Source organism: Episyrphus balteatus, chromosome 1 (assembly GCF_945859705.1).
Source record: "Episyrphus balteatus chromosome 1, idEpiBalt1.1, whole genome shotgun sequence".
Classification (NCBI taxonomy): Eukaryota; Metazoa; Arthropoda; class Insecta; order Diptera; family Syrphidae; genus Episyrphus; species Episyrphus balteatus.
In genome coordinates, this window is record NC_079134.1 from 157985701 (window position 1) to 157998215 (window position 12515).

The 12515-nt window shown below is 32.2% G+C and overlaps 2 protein-coding genes across 2 annotated transcripts in view; one reads left to right on the forward strand and one right to left on the reverse strand.

Annotated features, from left to right (window-relative positions):
• LOC129907691 (ornithine decarboxylase antizyme) overlaps positions 1–12515 on the forward strand; it is a 44729-nt gene extending 32214 nt beyond the window's left edge. Inside the window, 4 exon segments of the mRNA XM_055984014.1 lie at positions 4435–4594; positions 4596–4647; positions 4731–4957; positions 12165–12515. Coding sequence (XP_055839989.1) covers positions 4435–4594; positions 4596–4647; positions 4731–4957; positions 12165–12449 — 724 coding nt within the window. The 3' untranslated portion in view covers positions 12450–12515.
• Positions 677–3181, reverse strand: LOC129907690 (uncharacterized). The gene is made up of 2 exons (XM_055984013.1): positions 2600–3181; positions 677–2519 (listed from the first exon to the last, which is right to left on the reverse strand). Exons 1-2 carry the CDS (start codon positions 2760–2762, stop codon positions 913–915), a joined length of 1770 nt encoding a protein of 589 aa, XP_055839988.1. The 5' UTR covers positions 2763–3181; the 3' UTR covers positions 677–912.

Sequence of the window (12515 nt, forward strand, 5' to 3'; positions counted from 1 at the left end):
AAATAAATTAATTTGGGTCGTGGTCTTTTGATTAAGATTATAAAAGTACGAACTATTGTTTTGTAAACATTTTATAATAAGTGTAGAGGGCACACGTTTTCCATAAATTTGTTCTTTTTTTAAATTTAGTTCATTTAAATATGTATGTGCTTATACAGACACATCTGTGTTTAATTTCACCATTCAATTAAATATGCCAATGATTGTATATCAATCGTAGGTATAGAAAGGAATTTCCGAACCGGTGGGATTTTATATCTTGTATTATTTTGTTCTGCCAATCACAATGATGTGTATCTTTTAAGTGGTTTTTATTTTGTTTTATACTAACAGGCTGTTTATACAGCTCCTCGAGTTCTTAACTTGACACAGATGTACACTTGATAAAGGCAGTTGAAGTGCTTTTAACGAAAAGTGACGTGTGATTAATAACATTAAATTAGTATGCTTTTCAATTCCTTCCACTTCCTATGCGCTTAGTAAGTTTTACAATGAAAGTGTAACTATTTTTATTTGAGGAAAACAAAAATTACCAAGTATAAAAATTGTCACATTTTTAAAAAGTGGAAAAAAGTACATTCGCTTCTAAAAAAAAAGTTAAAAAAAGCCTTTTTTAAGACAGACTTTTTTTTAAGGGTTAAAAATGGTACTGTTAAAAAAGACTTTCTGAAGCAGGGTTGATTGATTTAAATCAATTGATTTAAATCATGATTTAAATCATGATTTAAATCAAATGATTTTTTTGAAAAAAATCATGATTTAAATCAAAATTGATTTTTATGAAAAAAATTGAAACAGAATCATTAAAAAGAAAAACTTTGTTAATCGCAACTTTTTATCATCAAATTATTTTATTAGGAACCTTAAGAAATCATACAAAAATGTAAATGCACTCTTCACAGCAAATTAAAATTAAGTATTCATTTTTTGTTCATTGTTATAATATTTAAAAAGAAACACCAATTTTGCTGCCTTTTCGTTTCCCAGCCTGTTTCGTAGCTTAGACTGGACTAAGCCAAAAGTTGAAAATATTCTTTCCACGGACGCAGAGGATGCCACAGCCGTAAACAATTGGTTAAAGATTGGCATAAGTTCGCCATGCTCATCATTTGAACCCAACTGAGACCTCCACCACTGTAGTGGTTTTACATTCCTTAAAACTTCCTCTGAAAATAACACTTTTTTGAATGGATCGGTCTTTGACTTGAATTTAATTATCAGAGGAAGGAGGCCTGTTCCCGCGTATTCGCTTTGGGCATATTCGAGGGCTGTGTTCTCTTCTTCAGATGTCAATGCGAAGCTTGTTTTTGTTGGATCCAGCATATAAGATAAAAAATGAGCAGGAGTTAAGGCCATTTTATATCTTTTTTTCAGCGCTGATATCTGGTTAAGATTGGCATCTTGTTCTTCAAACGTCAACTCCAGCTGCTTGAAGACTTCAACTGCATCTGATAACGAGGCATTCGTTCGTTGTAAGGAATCTAAAGCTACTGCAATTGGTTTGTAGATTTTCAACAGATCTTCGATCGACCTTTTAAGCATCATGTTTGTAACTTTTTGGTAAATGGCACTAGCTATAATATTTCTGTTTTCTTCACATACCTTCAAAATTGTTTGCCATTCAGACAAATATGTTTGAAAACAATCCGCTAGGGTGTTCCACCGTACTTCGTGTGGGATGATTAGGGATCTACCACCCTCTGCTTTATATTTTGCGGCCGCTTCATGGTTGTTGCGAAAATATTTAACGACTTGCACGACATGCTCTCGCACCTCTCTAATGTCCAAATCTTTTGACAGTAAATTTAGAATATGAGCAGCACAACCATATGTTAAAATGCCGTCATTGTCATCGTCAGATCTCAAATCCAATCGCATTCGGGTCATGGCGGAGGCGTTGTCGGTAACAAAACTTGCTACTCTACATTTATACTGCGTCTTGCATTTTAATATGAGATTTTTCGATATTTCCTGAAGATAATCAGCTGTGTGGGGTTTCCCGGACGTGTCGATGCTTTCCAGTAAGTACACCTCTCCAGTCTCAGTCGTTACACATCCGCAAATTATGGGTTCCATATGAACGTTAGACCAACCATCTATCGACAAATTAACCGTCTGGTCCTTCACGGAAGAAAAACATTTTTCCTTTTCTTCGTTATATATTTCTTCAAGCAGTGTGTTTCCCAAATCAAACCTTGACGGTGGCTGATAACCCGGTCGGAGCATTTCAATTGTTCTCTTCACCTGAGGATGCTCGACACATCGGAAACTGCTGTTTGTAGCATACACAGCTCTTGCAATTTGGTGATCTAATTGCTTCTTCAGATCTTCAGATGTTCTTACCAGAAAATTTGTCATCGGTTGTACTCTGCTTTTTTTGGCGATCGGAGGAGATAACAAATGTTCTGTCCCGCTTGCGCTGGTACTGGGTTCTGAAGAACTAGCTGCATGTGGAATCGAAAGATCAGCTGCTTGGTTGCCGGTGGTGGTAGCTGTAAAAAGGATTGAGGAACCAGGACCTAGAATATAAGAAAAGATATTATAGTTATGGAAAAAAATGTTGGTATTATTCTTTAATTAAATATTCAAAAATACTTACTCTGTACATGTGCACAACACGATTTAAAGTGTTCTTTCAATCGCTGCGGAATTCCTTGGATCTCCTTGTTGCATGCTTTGCAAACAGCTCTTGACCCTTTTTTATTCACATCATGAATCTCATTGTAGTGTGTCCAAATTGGATCTTTTTTGCGGCCAGTCATTTTATCAAAATTACAGAATTAAGAATGTTTTGTATTTAAAGTTTTCAGATGCGTTTCAACCAGCGAAAGATAACAAATTATGAATGCGGTGAATCCCAAATAATAAGTAAAAGAAACACCAAATTTTCAAATCCGGGCAAAAAATCATGGCATACTTGATTTGAATTTGAAAATTTAAATATTCGAGAATGCAATGCAGATACATATGTACATATATACATTCATGAAAAGAACAAAATTTCGATCAAATTTTTAAACCTGGGCATTAAATCAAGGCATACTTGATTTGATTTGAAAAGAAAATTGATATTTTTGTTAAAGATTGTTTGTCAAAACAAAAGTCTATCATTATGCTAAACGATATCTTAAGAATACAGAAAAAAAGTCGAAAAAAATCAATAAATCAAAAAAATAATCAAAAAAATCAAAAAAAAATCAAAAATACCAAAAAAAATCAAAAAAAATCAAAAAAATCATGATTTTTTTAAAAAAATCAAAAAAATCTGTCAGAAACAAAAAAATCATGATTTTTATCAACCCTGTTCTGAAGTCAGATTTTTGTTTGTTTCTTATTGTCTTTAAACAATATGCATATTTCTGGCAGCCGTATTATTTCTTTCACTAGAGATTAAACTCTGTTTTTGCACTTAGTTATTGATTAAGCAAGTTATTCCAGCGCGTTTGAAGTGGAGTTAGGTCTGGGTTAGCTTAAAAGTTGGTTCTGTAATGATCTGAGGGGTATTTACGTATAATAAGGATAAGTCCTTCAACATGCCGAACAGCGTTGGCAACCATAAATTTGCTGAGCCAAACGTTTGGTGACCGAATCATTTCAAGAAATTAAACTGTTAGTTGGCCACCTCGTTCGTGTGATTTAACACATTTGGGTCATTTTTTTGGCATTTTGCATAGAGCAGGCAATTGATATTTTTTCGTTCTTGTTCAAACAATTTCGGTTCTAATTTTAATGCAAGAGAACAAAATTTACACATCGCAAAAACTCTGGTATAATCTATTATCGTTATCTCGAAGATAGCTACTTATACACTCTTTTAATTTTAATTTCACGTAAATTAGCATCGCAATTTGTTTATTGATTTTACCTAAGATAAAATTAAAAAACAAATAACAAAATTTCCCAAGATTAACATCTGATTTATTAAACGAAATTATATATTATAATAACAATTTTGGTGTTAAAAATCATATTTCTCACGAAGTTAATTTTAGGATATTTGCCGGCGGCGTATTTACAAATACATAGAATCTATTATCTTAACTTTAAGATATTTTTTTTGCTCATATCCTTTACACACGCTGTTCTGATTTACCTTAAGTCAGCAATCTTAGGCCTTTCATTTTTGCTCTCGTAACATATAAAATATTTCTAAACATTTCCATGTCAATCTTCTACGGGTCCAGTCTTAACAACAAATACATATTGGAGTTTAAAAAAAAATTTTACTAAAGAGGTCTACAACATAACAATTTTTGGGTTTTATATTATTAAACAAATTTGCGACTTTTCCAAAACACAGCCCGAACTTGTTATTTTTCAATTGACTACCACCAAAATATTATATTACTTCCTTTTTTTAACATAATTAAATAATATAATTTAATAAATCCAAATCAAAATCTTATTTACTAATTTAAATTTTATTTATTTTAGCGACCCAATGTTTAGTAGTTTGAGTAGTAGTAGAAGGGAGTATCCAAGTTCAAGTAATAGCTGCGGCAAATCGCGCACCATGTCTACCTCTTCCAACGCCACGACCATGTCAAATGAGTCATACTGTATCTCTCTCGGCGTAGGGCCTCTGTGGTGGTCCTGATGTCCCTACCCACCACAGAACAGATCACGATAGGGCGTCATTCTTAGCCGGTAAGTTTTTCTGAAAAACAAAAAAACACAAATCCAATTTATTTTTCTATTTACATTTTCTTATTCCATTTCAATTTCTTTAGATTTTAATAGAAAAGCATCCGTAAGCTCCGTTGGAAGCAACATCTCCATAACATCTTCGGAGTTTTCTGATATTGAGTACGCTGATTCAACACCTGACGATGTTATTTCAACTTGTTCCGATGACGATTGCCAAGAGGTTGTCAAGAAAATACTTCAACATCAACGACCAATGCGCATCACCATCAAGTTGCATGTTACTGAAAGCAAATACACTAAATGGGATACGGTATGAATTTCTCTTCTTATAACTTATCTAATGGTTATTTTTTTTTTTTTTGTTTTTGTCTGTTCTTTTTAAAGAAATGAAAGGGTTAAGTGCTCAAATTCTTATGCAAAAAGTCACGTTTATTATACTATTCTATTGAAAAGGCTTTTTAGTTTCTTATTATTCTGTTTCGTTTTCTTTGTAAAAGCAAAAAGAAAATAACTATTGAAAGCTTTTTGTATTGTCTTAAACGACAAATTGCTTTTTAATGTGGAATGAGAACTCTTCAGATATCGATGTACCTCGTACTCGTATAAAATGCAACAACAGCAAAAAAATAATACAAACTACAAGGAGCATTTGTTAAAAAAAAGAGAAGAGAAGGGACATTCTTGTACAATTTACATATTCAAAAAGAAACATGAAGTGTTTTTTCATGTATGTGTGTGCATTGTTGTTTTTGTGTATCGATTTTATATTTGCTGATGCCATGACAATTAACAACAAAACTTAAAAACCTGTTAAGAAGTATGATGATTCAGGGTTTTTTTTATTTTAGCAAATGCCATCACATGGAAATTAAATTATAATACAAAAAATATTAAATTTCCATTTAATTCCCATAATACTTCATTTAATGCGTTACACTTTTTTTGTCGAAAATAAAGTAATTGGGAGCGTGTCACCGTTTTAATAATGATTAGATTGTTTTGTTCTATATTATTTTGCGTGATGAATAATTAAGGCAAACCGTTTTCTCATCATACAAAATTGTCTTTCAATGACTAACAATTTAAATTGTGAAAAGAATAAACTTTTCAATATTCGAACCAAAATAAAAATCATGCCACATCATTACTCAAGTTTAAAATCTAGATTCAAAATTTAAAAATTAAAGAGTAATCAAACGGTCTTATTATTTACTTCGTCGGCTCTTTACTATTAGCATGTAATTTGCAATTTTATGTTAATAAATAATAATAATATTATTATTTACTTCTTAAATTAAGTTGGCGCTTACAATACAGAGTAGATCTTAGTTGAGACTATTCTCCATTGAAGCCTGGTACGCTGCTCGCGCTAAATTTTAGCTTCCATACAAATTATCGAAAATTTTTAGCCGAGATAAAATGGATCCCATACAAGTTATCGATAACTTGTATGGAAATTTTATCTCAGCTAAAATTTAGCGCGAGCAGCGTACCAGGCTTTATGGCCATAAAAACGTCTAACAATTGGCAAATAATATTTTGTATAATACAATTAAAATAACCTACATATGTATTTTAAAATTAGTGCTAACCTTATTTATTATACTTTGGTTTCCACAAGAACCGGACATTTACCCAGAAAGTGAAATTTGTCCTCATTAGCGCAAAATTTTAAACGATTAAGTAAATTGCTAAAGCCATTTAATAAGTTACTAAGTTAAAAATCCGTATGCTTTTTGACTTAGTAACTTACTAAAATGGCTTTAGCAATTAACCTAATCGTTTAAAATGTTGTGCTATTATGTCTAAAGTTACATAGGTCGCACCTTTCTTGTAAATCAGCTCCACCAAGAAGTTCAGGAGGAGTAACTCTCCTTGTGATTTTAATAAGTGACATGAGATCGGTTGAGTACTTCACCCAGAAGTAATTATTGTCATTAGTTGCCAAGTTTAATTTTAATTGTCATATTTCGATGACATGTGGTAGAAATACATAATTATTTGGGTTCTTAAATCCGTAAAAAAGTCTGAAATCGTCAGTGAATTTGAGAATTTTACAGTATGAAATAACCTTAGAGATGTCATTTACAAAAAGAATAAATAAAACTGGTCCAATATGTCTTCCTTGTGGAACTCTAGACAAAACATCAATTTGCTTTGATACACTCTTCTTTGAAACCATCTTCTTAAAGATGAAAAATGAGTTTGTGCAATACAAAGCGTCTCCTTTCATGCAGATGTTGCATAGTATGCCGAGTTTTCATTAATTGATGCTATGAGAACAATAGTGGCGTAAGCCATAAGATTTAGTTTTGAGCAATAAGAGATTTAAGATACACAGTTTTTTAAAACAACACTTTTTTGAGTGCCAACTATTTCTGAGTGTAGCTAGCTGCATAAATCTATTTTGTATTAACATAATAGCTCAGGGAAATTAGTCAAAATATGGGCATGAAATCGCATTTTTCGCGGGACAAAATTTTTTTCATGGAATGTGTTCGGGTGGTTGTCCTTATCATAAAAGTCAATTTGTTGGGAAAATTGGAGGTTGGGAACAGCCACCATCTTGGAAAAGAGATTGGTATCGTTTTTATTGAATAGCTCCATTGTTATTCATTTTAACAGAAAATGACAAAGGTAGGACTTATTAACAATAAAATTATCTAAAAATTGATATACAAAACAATTCCGTAAGTTGATTAAATAAAATTTTATAGTTGGTCAAAGTGCGGGTTTGTATCGCAAGGTTGGGACAAAATGACATTTTTTCATATATCTGACGAACTTTTGATTTGTTTGGATAATTCTTCAAGAATGAATTATAGTACTTATAATTACCTATAAAATGAGCCCACAATCGTTATTGTAACCATCGTATTGTAGAAATAATCTAACTCCGAAACTCTCCATGTACTAGTCAAAAGTGAGAAAAAAGCAAGTTTTTTGCTAGTAGGCCGAGACAATTTTGGGAGTAGAGGTATAACCAAAATATAAGTACGCAGTTTTGCAGCCATACTCGTGTTTATGTCGATTTCAAAGGTCTAACAACTCTAATTTTGGGCTTTATACGGTTTTTGGGGGGTTAAATAACGTAAGTTTTCCAGTTAACGTGAATGGGCTAAATTTATACTATTTGAAATTATAAATATACAAGCTGATGCTCTATCATTTTTCCTAAATCTGGACACCCCAATCTTGAGGATGTGACCAATAGAACTCAAGATATAAGCCGTTTATACGATTATGTTTTAGAGGCTTTTTTGTTTCGATTTTTGTTTGTTTATTTGAATTGAAAAGCCTGATATAGTTAGTTAAAAAAGCTTATATCGTGAGTTCTATTAACCGCATAGCCGAGATTGAGGTGTCCAGATTTAGGAAAAATGATAGAGCATCAGCTTGTATATTTATAATTTCAAATAGTATAAATTTAGCCCATTCACGTTAACTGGAAAACTTACGTCATTTAACCCCCCAAAAACCGTATAAAGCCCAAAATTAGAGTTGTTAGACCTTTGAAATCGACATAAACACGAGTATGGCTGCAAAACTGCGTACTTATAATTTGGTTATACCTCTACTCCCAAAATTGTCTCGGCCTACTAGCAAAAAACTTGCTTTTTTCTCACTTTTGACTAGTACATGGAGAGTTTCGGAGTTAGATTATTTCTACAATACGATGGTTACAATAACGATTGTGGGCTCATTTTATAGGTAATTATAAGTACTAAAATTCATTCTTGAAGAATTATCCAAACAAATCAAAAGTTCGTCAGATATATGAAAAAATGTCATTTTGTCCCAACCTTGCGATACAAACCCGCACTTTGACCAACTATAAAATTTTATTTAATCAACTCACGGAATTTTTTTGTATATCATTTTTTAGATAATTTTATTGTTAATAAGTCCTACCTTTGTCATTTTCTGTTAAAATGAATAACAATGGAGCTATTCAATAAAAACGATACCAATCTCTTTTCCAAGATGGCGGCTGTTCCCAACCTCCAATTTTCCCAACAAATTGACTTTTATGATAAGGACAACCACCCGAACACATTCCATGAAAAAAATTTTGTCCCGCGAAAAATGCGATTTAAATTACTAATTTCCCTGGGCTATAAATATATTAACAGATCCATTTTTTATGAAAAACTCATTTTTGTAAAAAGTGGGTACGCCACTATTGTTCTCATAGCCTCAATAAGTCTTACTTTCTTCAGACCAAATAAATAGTTTTATTCTCATTGGTCGTGATCCAAGTCCAGATTTTTGGAATATCGAAGAGTTAAAAACCACTTTTTCAAACTCTTTGTGTTCATTATACGCTTAATATAAGTTTTGCTTTAATAACATAGTCATTTTTACGTCTATAATTCGAAACTTCGAGGTGGAAAAGTTGTAGTTTTTATAAGAGCTTACCTTTCTTAAGCAGAGCTCGATTGCTTATACTAGAAACATTTTTGGTATAACAAAAAACTTACTCATGGTGTAACAGGAGTCTTTAGGAATTTCATATTAACGTTCCAACATCAAATCCAAAGATATCGAAAAGTGCCAATAACTTTTTTTTTGCTATCACCCAAACTGATGTTCAAAAATTCTTGTGGGGTCTTGCCTCTAGCCCATGATAAAAGAACTCCAAACTTTATTTACTTGAAGAAATATTTTATGATTGGGAAAATATTCAACTTACACATCCATCAGCAAATAAATATGAAGCTAAATATCGTTAATAGACTTTATCATATAAATTCCATTGAAGAATAATTAAAATAAAGAAAAACTTCTGCAGAGTTTAAAATTACATAATTCGCAAAAGGCAAAAACAAAACGAAATTTTGTTCAATACTCTTAACTTTCCATTTATTCGCCGTAGGTAGTGTCTCATATTATTTGCTGACGATATCAAGCTTTGATTAAAACCGAGACAAAACAAAAAAAAATAAATAACCTTCAATTTGTTTGGCTTTATATTGCGTGGTGTGCGAGCTTATTAAAAATGAAAAACTCGCATTTTAATTGTATTGCGATACAATAAGCAAAGAATCACGTTTATTTGTTTTTGTGTTGCCATTCTCAAGCAAAATATCATAAACAAACGAAGAGAATAATATGGAGTTCATATATCAGTCCTATCAAAGGATTATTTTTCTGCAATGGGAATTAATATTGTCTTTTGTCATTCTGTGCTACTGCAACTTGACTTCTTTTCTAATCACATTATGCGCTTATGCTCATTCCTTTGGAACAATAATTAATGTTGATTCTTGTAGCTTCTTAGTGTGTCATCCATTTATTAATTCTCATGGAATTCATTGTACATTTTTAAGTAGTTCGATATTTTTTCAAACACGTAATAGTATTTCATTTGTTGTTCAATAAATTAAGCTCGTTCGTATGTCCTTGGGGAAAATTTTTATCGATTTACTTAAATAAATATGCAGGTTAAAAATTGTTTAGCATGCAATGTAGTTTGTGTTGTGGAATCAGGGCTGAAAAATTCACTAGGTACCATCACGACTGAATGCATGCACAGCACACAAAAACTAATTATATTACCATCGACATAGTAATGTTGTTGTTTAGTTTGTTTTAATTTTTTATAAAATAGCTGTTGCTAGGTGAGAAGAAAATCTAAACGTCTATTTTTGTGTGTATAGAGACGAATACGAGTAACTATAGCTGCTTTTTGCATTTTCAGGGGTTTTGTTTAAATCTATCCAAAGAACCATATTATAGCCTCTGGAGATCTTTATGACGAAAATAAAAATGTTGGCAAAATAAGAGTTCTTTCTGTACTGAAAAAATAAACTCTGTTATAACCGCGTGGGTTTTATTTAGTTAAAAGATGATGGTGGATCTGAAAGGAAATTAATTGGACTGATAAAAGCCATTGTTTCGCTTCCCCACAAACATCCAATATTACATCGTCGGCACAACGCCAAAACCGCGAATCTGCACTTTTGGGCATTTTCACTTTAATGCGTCATTTTACTTGTTATCGGTCCCTCTATTCACTGCGTCAATCCCAATCCTCTATCTGTTGTCTTGAAGCCTAAACTATCAATTTCCGTTTCACGAGTTTCCATAAGACTGCATGAGTTTCAAAAACTTTGAAGCCGTTTTTCTCAAAACTAAAATTTTGCAGATTCGTGGTTTTGGCGTTGTTTTATTTTTTTTTTTTTTTTGATTTTATTTAAACGTTGTTTGTCGTTGTTTGTGTATAAGGATTTCTAAACTCATTAGAATTTCTAAATAAGAATCCTAACATGGTATTGCTCATAATCAAAATGAACGTTCAAAAATAAATGCGTTTACAAAATTACTCTCTAATCCTTTTGGCAAGTAATTCTTTACAATGCTACATAAAATAGTTTATGCTCCAATATTATAGGTATTAGGGATCTAGAAACCCATTATTGAACATTTATTGATATTCATATGTAACGAGTACAGAACACTTACTTAAAAATCTTAACGTCATCTGCAAGCGTCAGAAAATTTATAAAATTGATAAATAGTAGGTACAAAAGAGACCTAAGATGACTACCTTGAGGTACACCAGAGTAATTTAATTTTTTGAACGATACTTGAGATCCAATTTTTACAAACCTGGAACGATCAAACTTACGTATCCATTTTTGAAGGGTAGAACGAAATCACAGAAAGTTTCTTATCGGTTTCACACTCTTACTCCATATTTCTCAAGAAAACACTAGAAACAATAAAGACAAATTATTGGTCGCAATGGATTTACTTTGACGAAACGATGCTGAAAATCCCATATGTGATTTTTAACATTCTCATACAATTAATTCAAAAATTTAAAGAATCAATTCAACTTGGTAATGGGTTTATATTTTATAATTCTCAACCATTTGTTTTGAGCCCGATTTATGGGCGGGACTTATATGTATAAGAATAACTTCAAACTTACAATTTCGAAGAGAGATAAAATTAATAGGGTTTTCGAGAATATACTTCCACATTTCTTTAATAACATTGCAAGAATATTTTCTGGACCAGTTCTTTGATTGGTATCAAGACCAGAAAATTCAGCACGAACCTCTTCTTCTGTTATTAAAATCATTGATTTCAGCACAGACTGGGAAGACATTGTACTACAATAGTTCCCGTTTTTAAGCGTGTCCAATTCAGATCTCTCGCGATCAGCCCTTTTATGATTAGATGCAGTTACTCGATATCGTAAATGCTGCTTCTAAGACTTTTGCGGGAGACCCGTTTAATCTTGTTCAGAGTTCCGGAAGTAGCTCGACTTTTAAAGGTCTAGAACTTTATCGTATCGGTACATACATCGGACCAAGTTTCTATAAAATCTGTTTTTGTAGATTAGAAATATTATGATCTTACTAAAAAGAACTTGTATAATGTGATATGATAGCGTGGCTTTAGCAAATTAAGAACCCACCCACATTTTTTTATCTTAACTTTCTAAATTTGTTTAATAACTTGTAACATCAATTAAACAATTATATTTTTTTTTCTATTCATTACAGGTCTTAAATCCACTAAACAACATCTTGTACGTCGTGATGCCAGAGGTTTTACCTCCAGAAGCATCAAAGCAAACTTTCCTCTCATTGTTGGAATTTGCTGACGAAAAATTGGACGCCGACGCTGTAGTTCTCTGCATGCGCAAGGATCGTTCAGACCGTGCCCGTTTGGTGCAAACTTTCTTGATTCTTGGCTTCCAGCCGTTGTCACGTAAATCTCCTCTTGCTCCACCAGCAGAGAAAGTTGATAACAACAACTGTTTCCTCATTTACAACATCGAGGAATAAACAACATTTAAGCAACAATTGTCACAAGTATTTTCATCATCAAATAACAAAAAAAAAAAAACATAA

Bases quoted from the DNA above. Each gene is read 5' to 3' on its own strand.
- LOC129907690 (XM_055984013.1), bottom strand. From the start codon at position 2,762: ATGACTGGCCGCAAAAAAGATCCAATTTGGACACACTACAATGAGATT. The intron at 2,520-2,599 runs GTAAGTATTTTT...CTTATATTCTAG, and splicing joins GTGTTGTGCACATGTACAGA to GTCCTGGTTCCTCAATCCTT.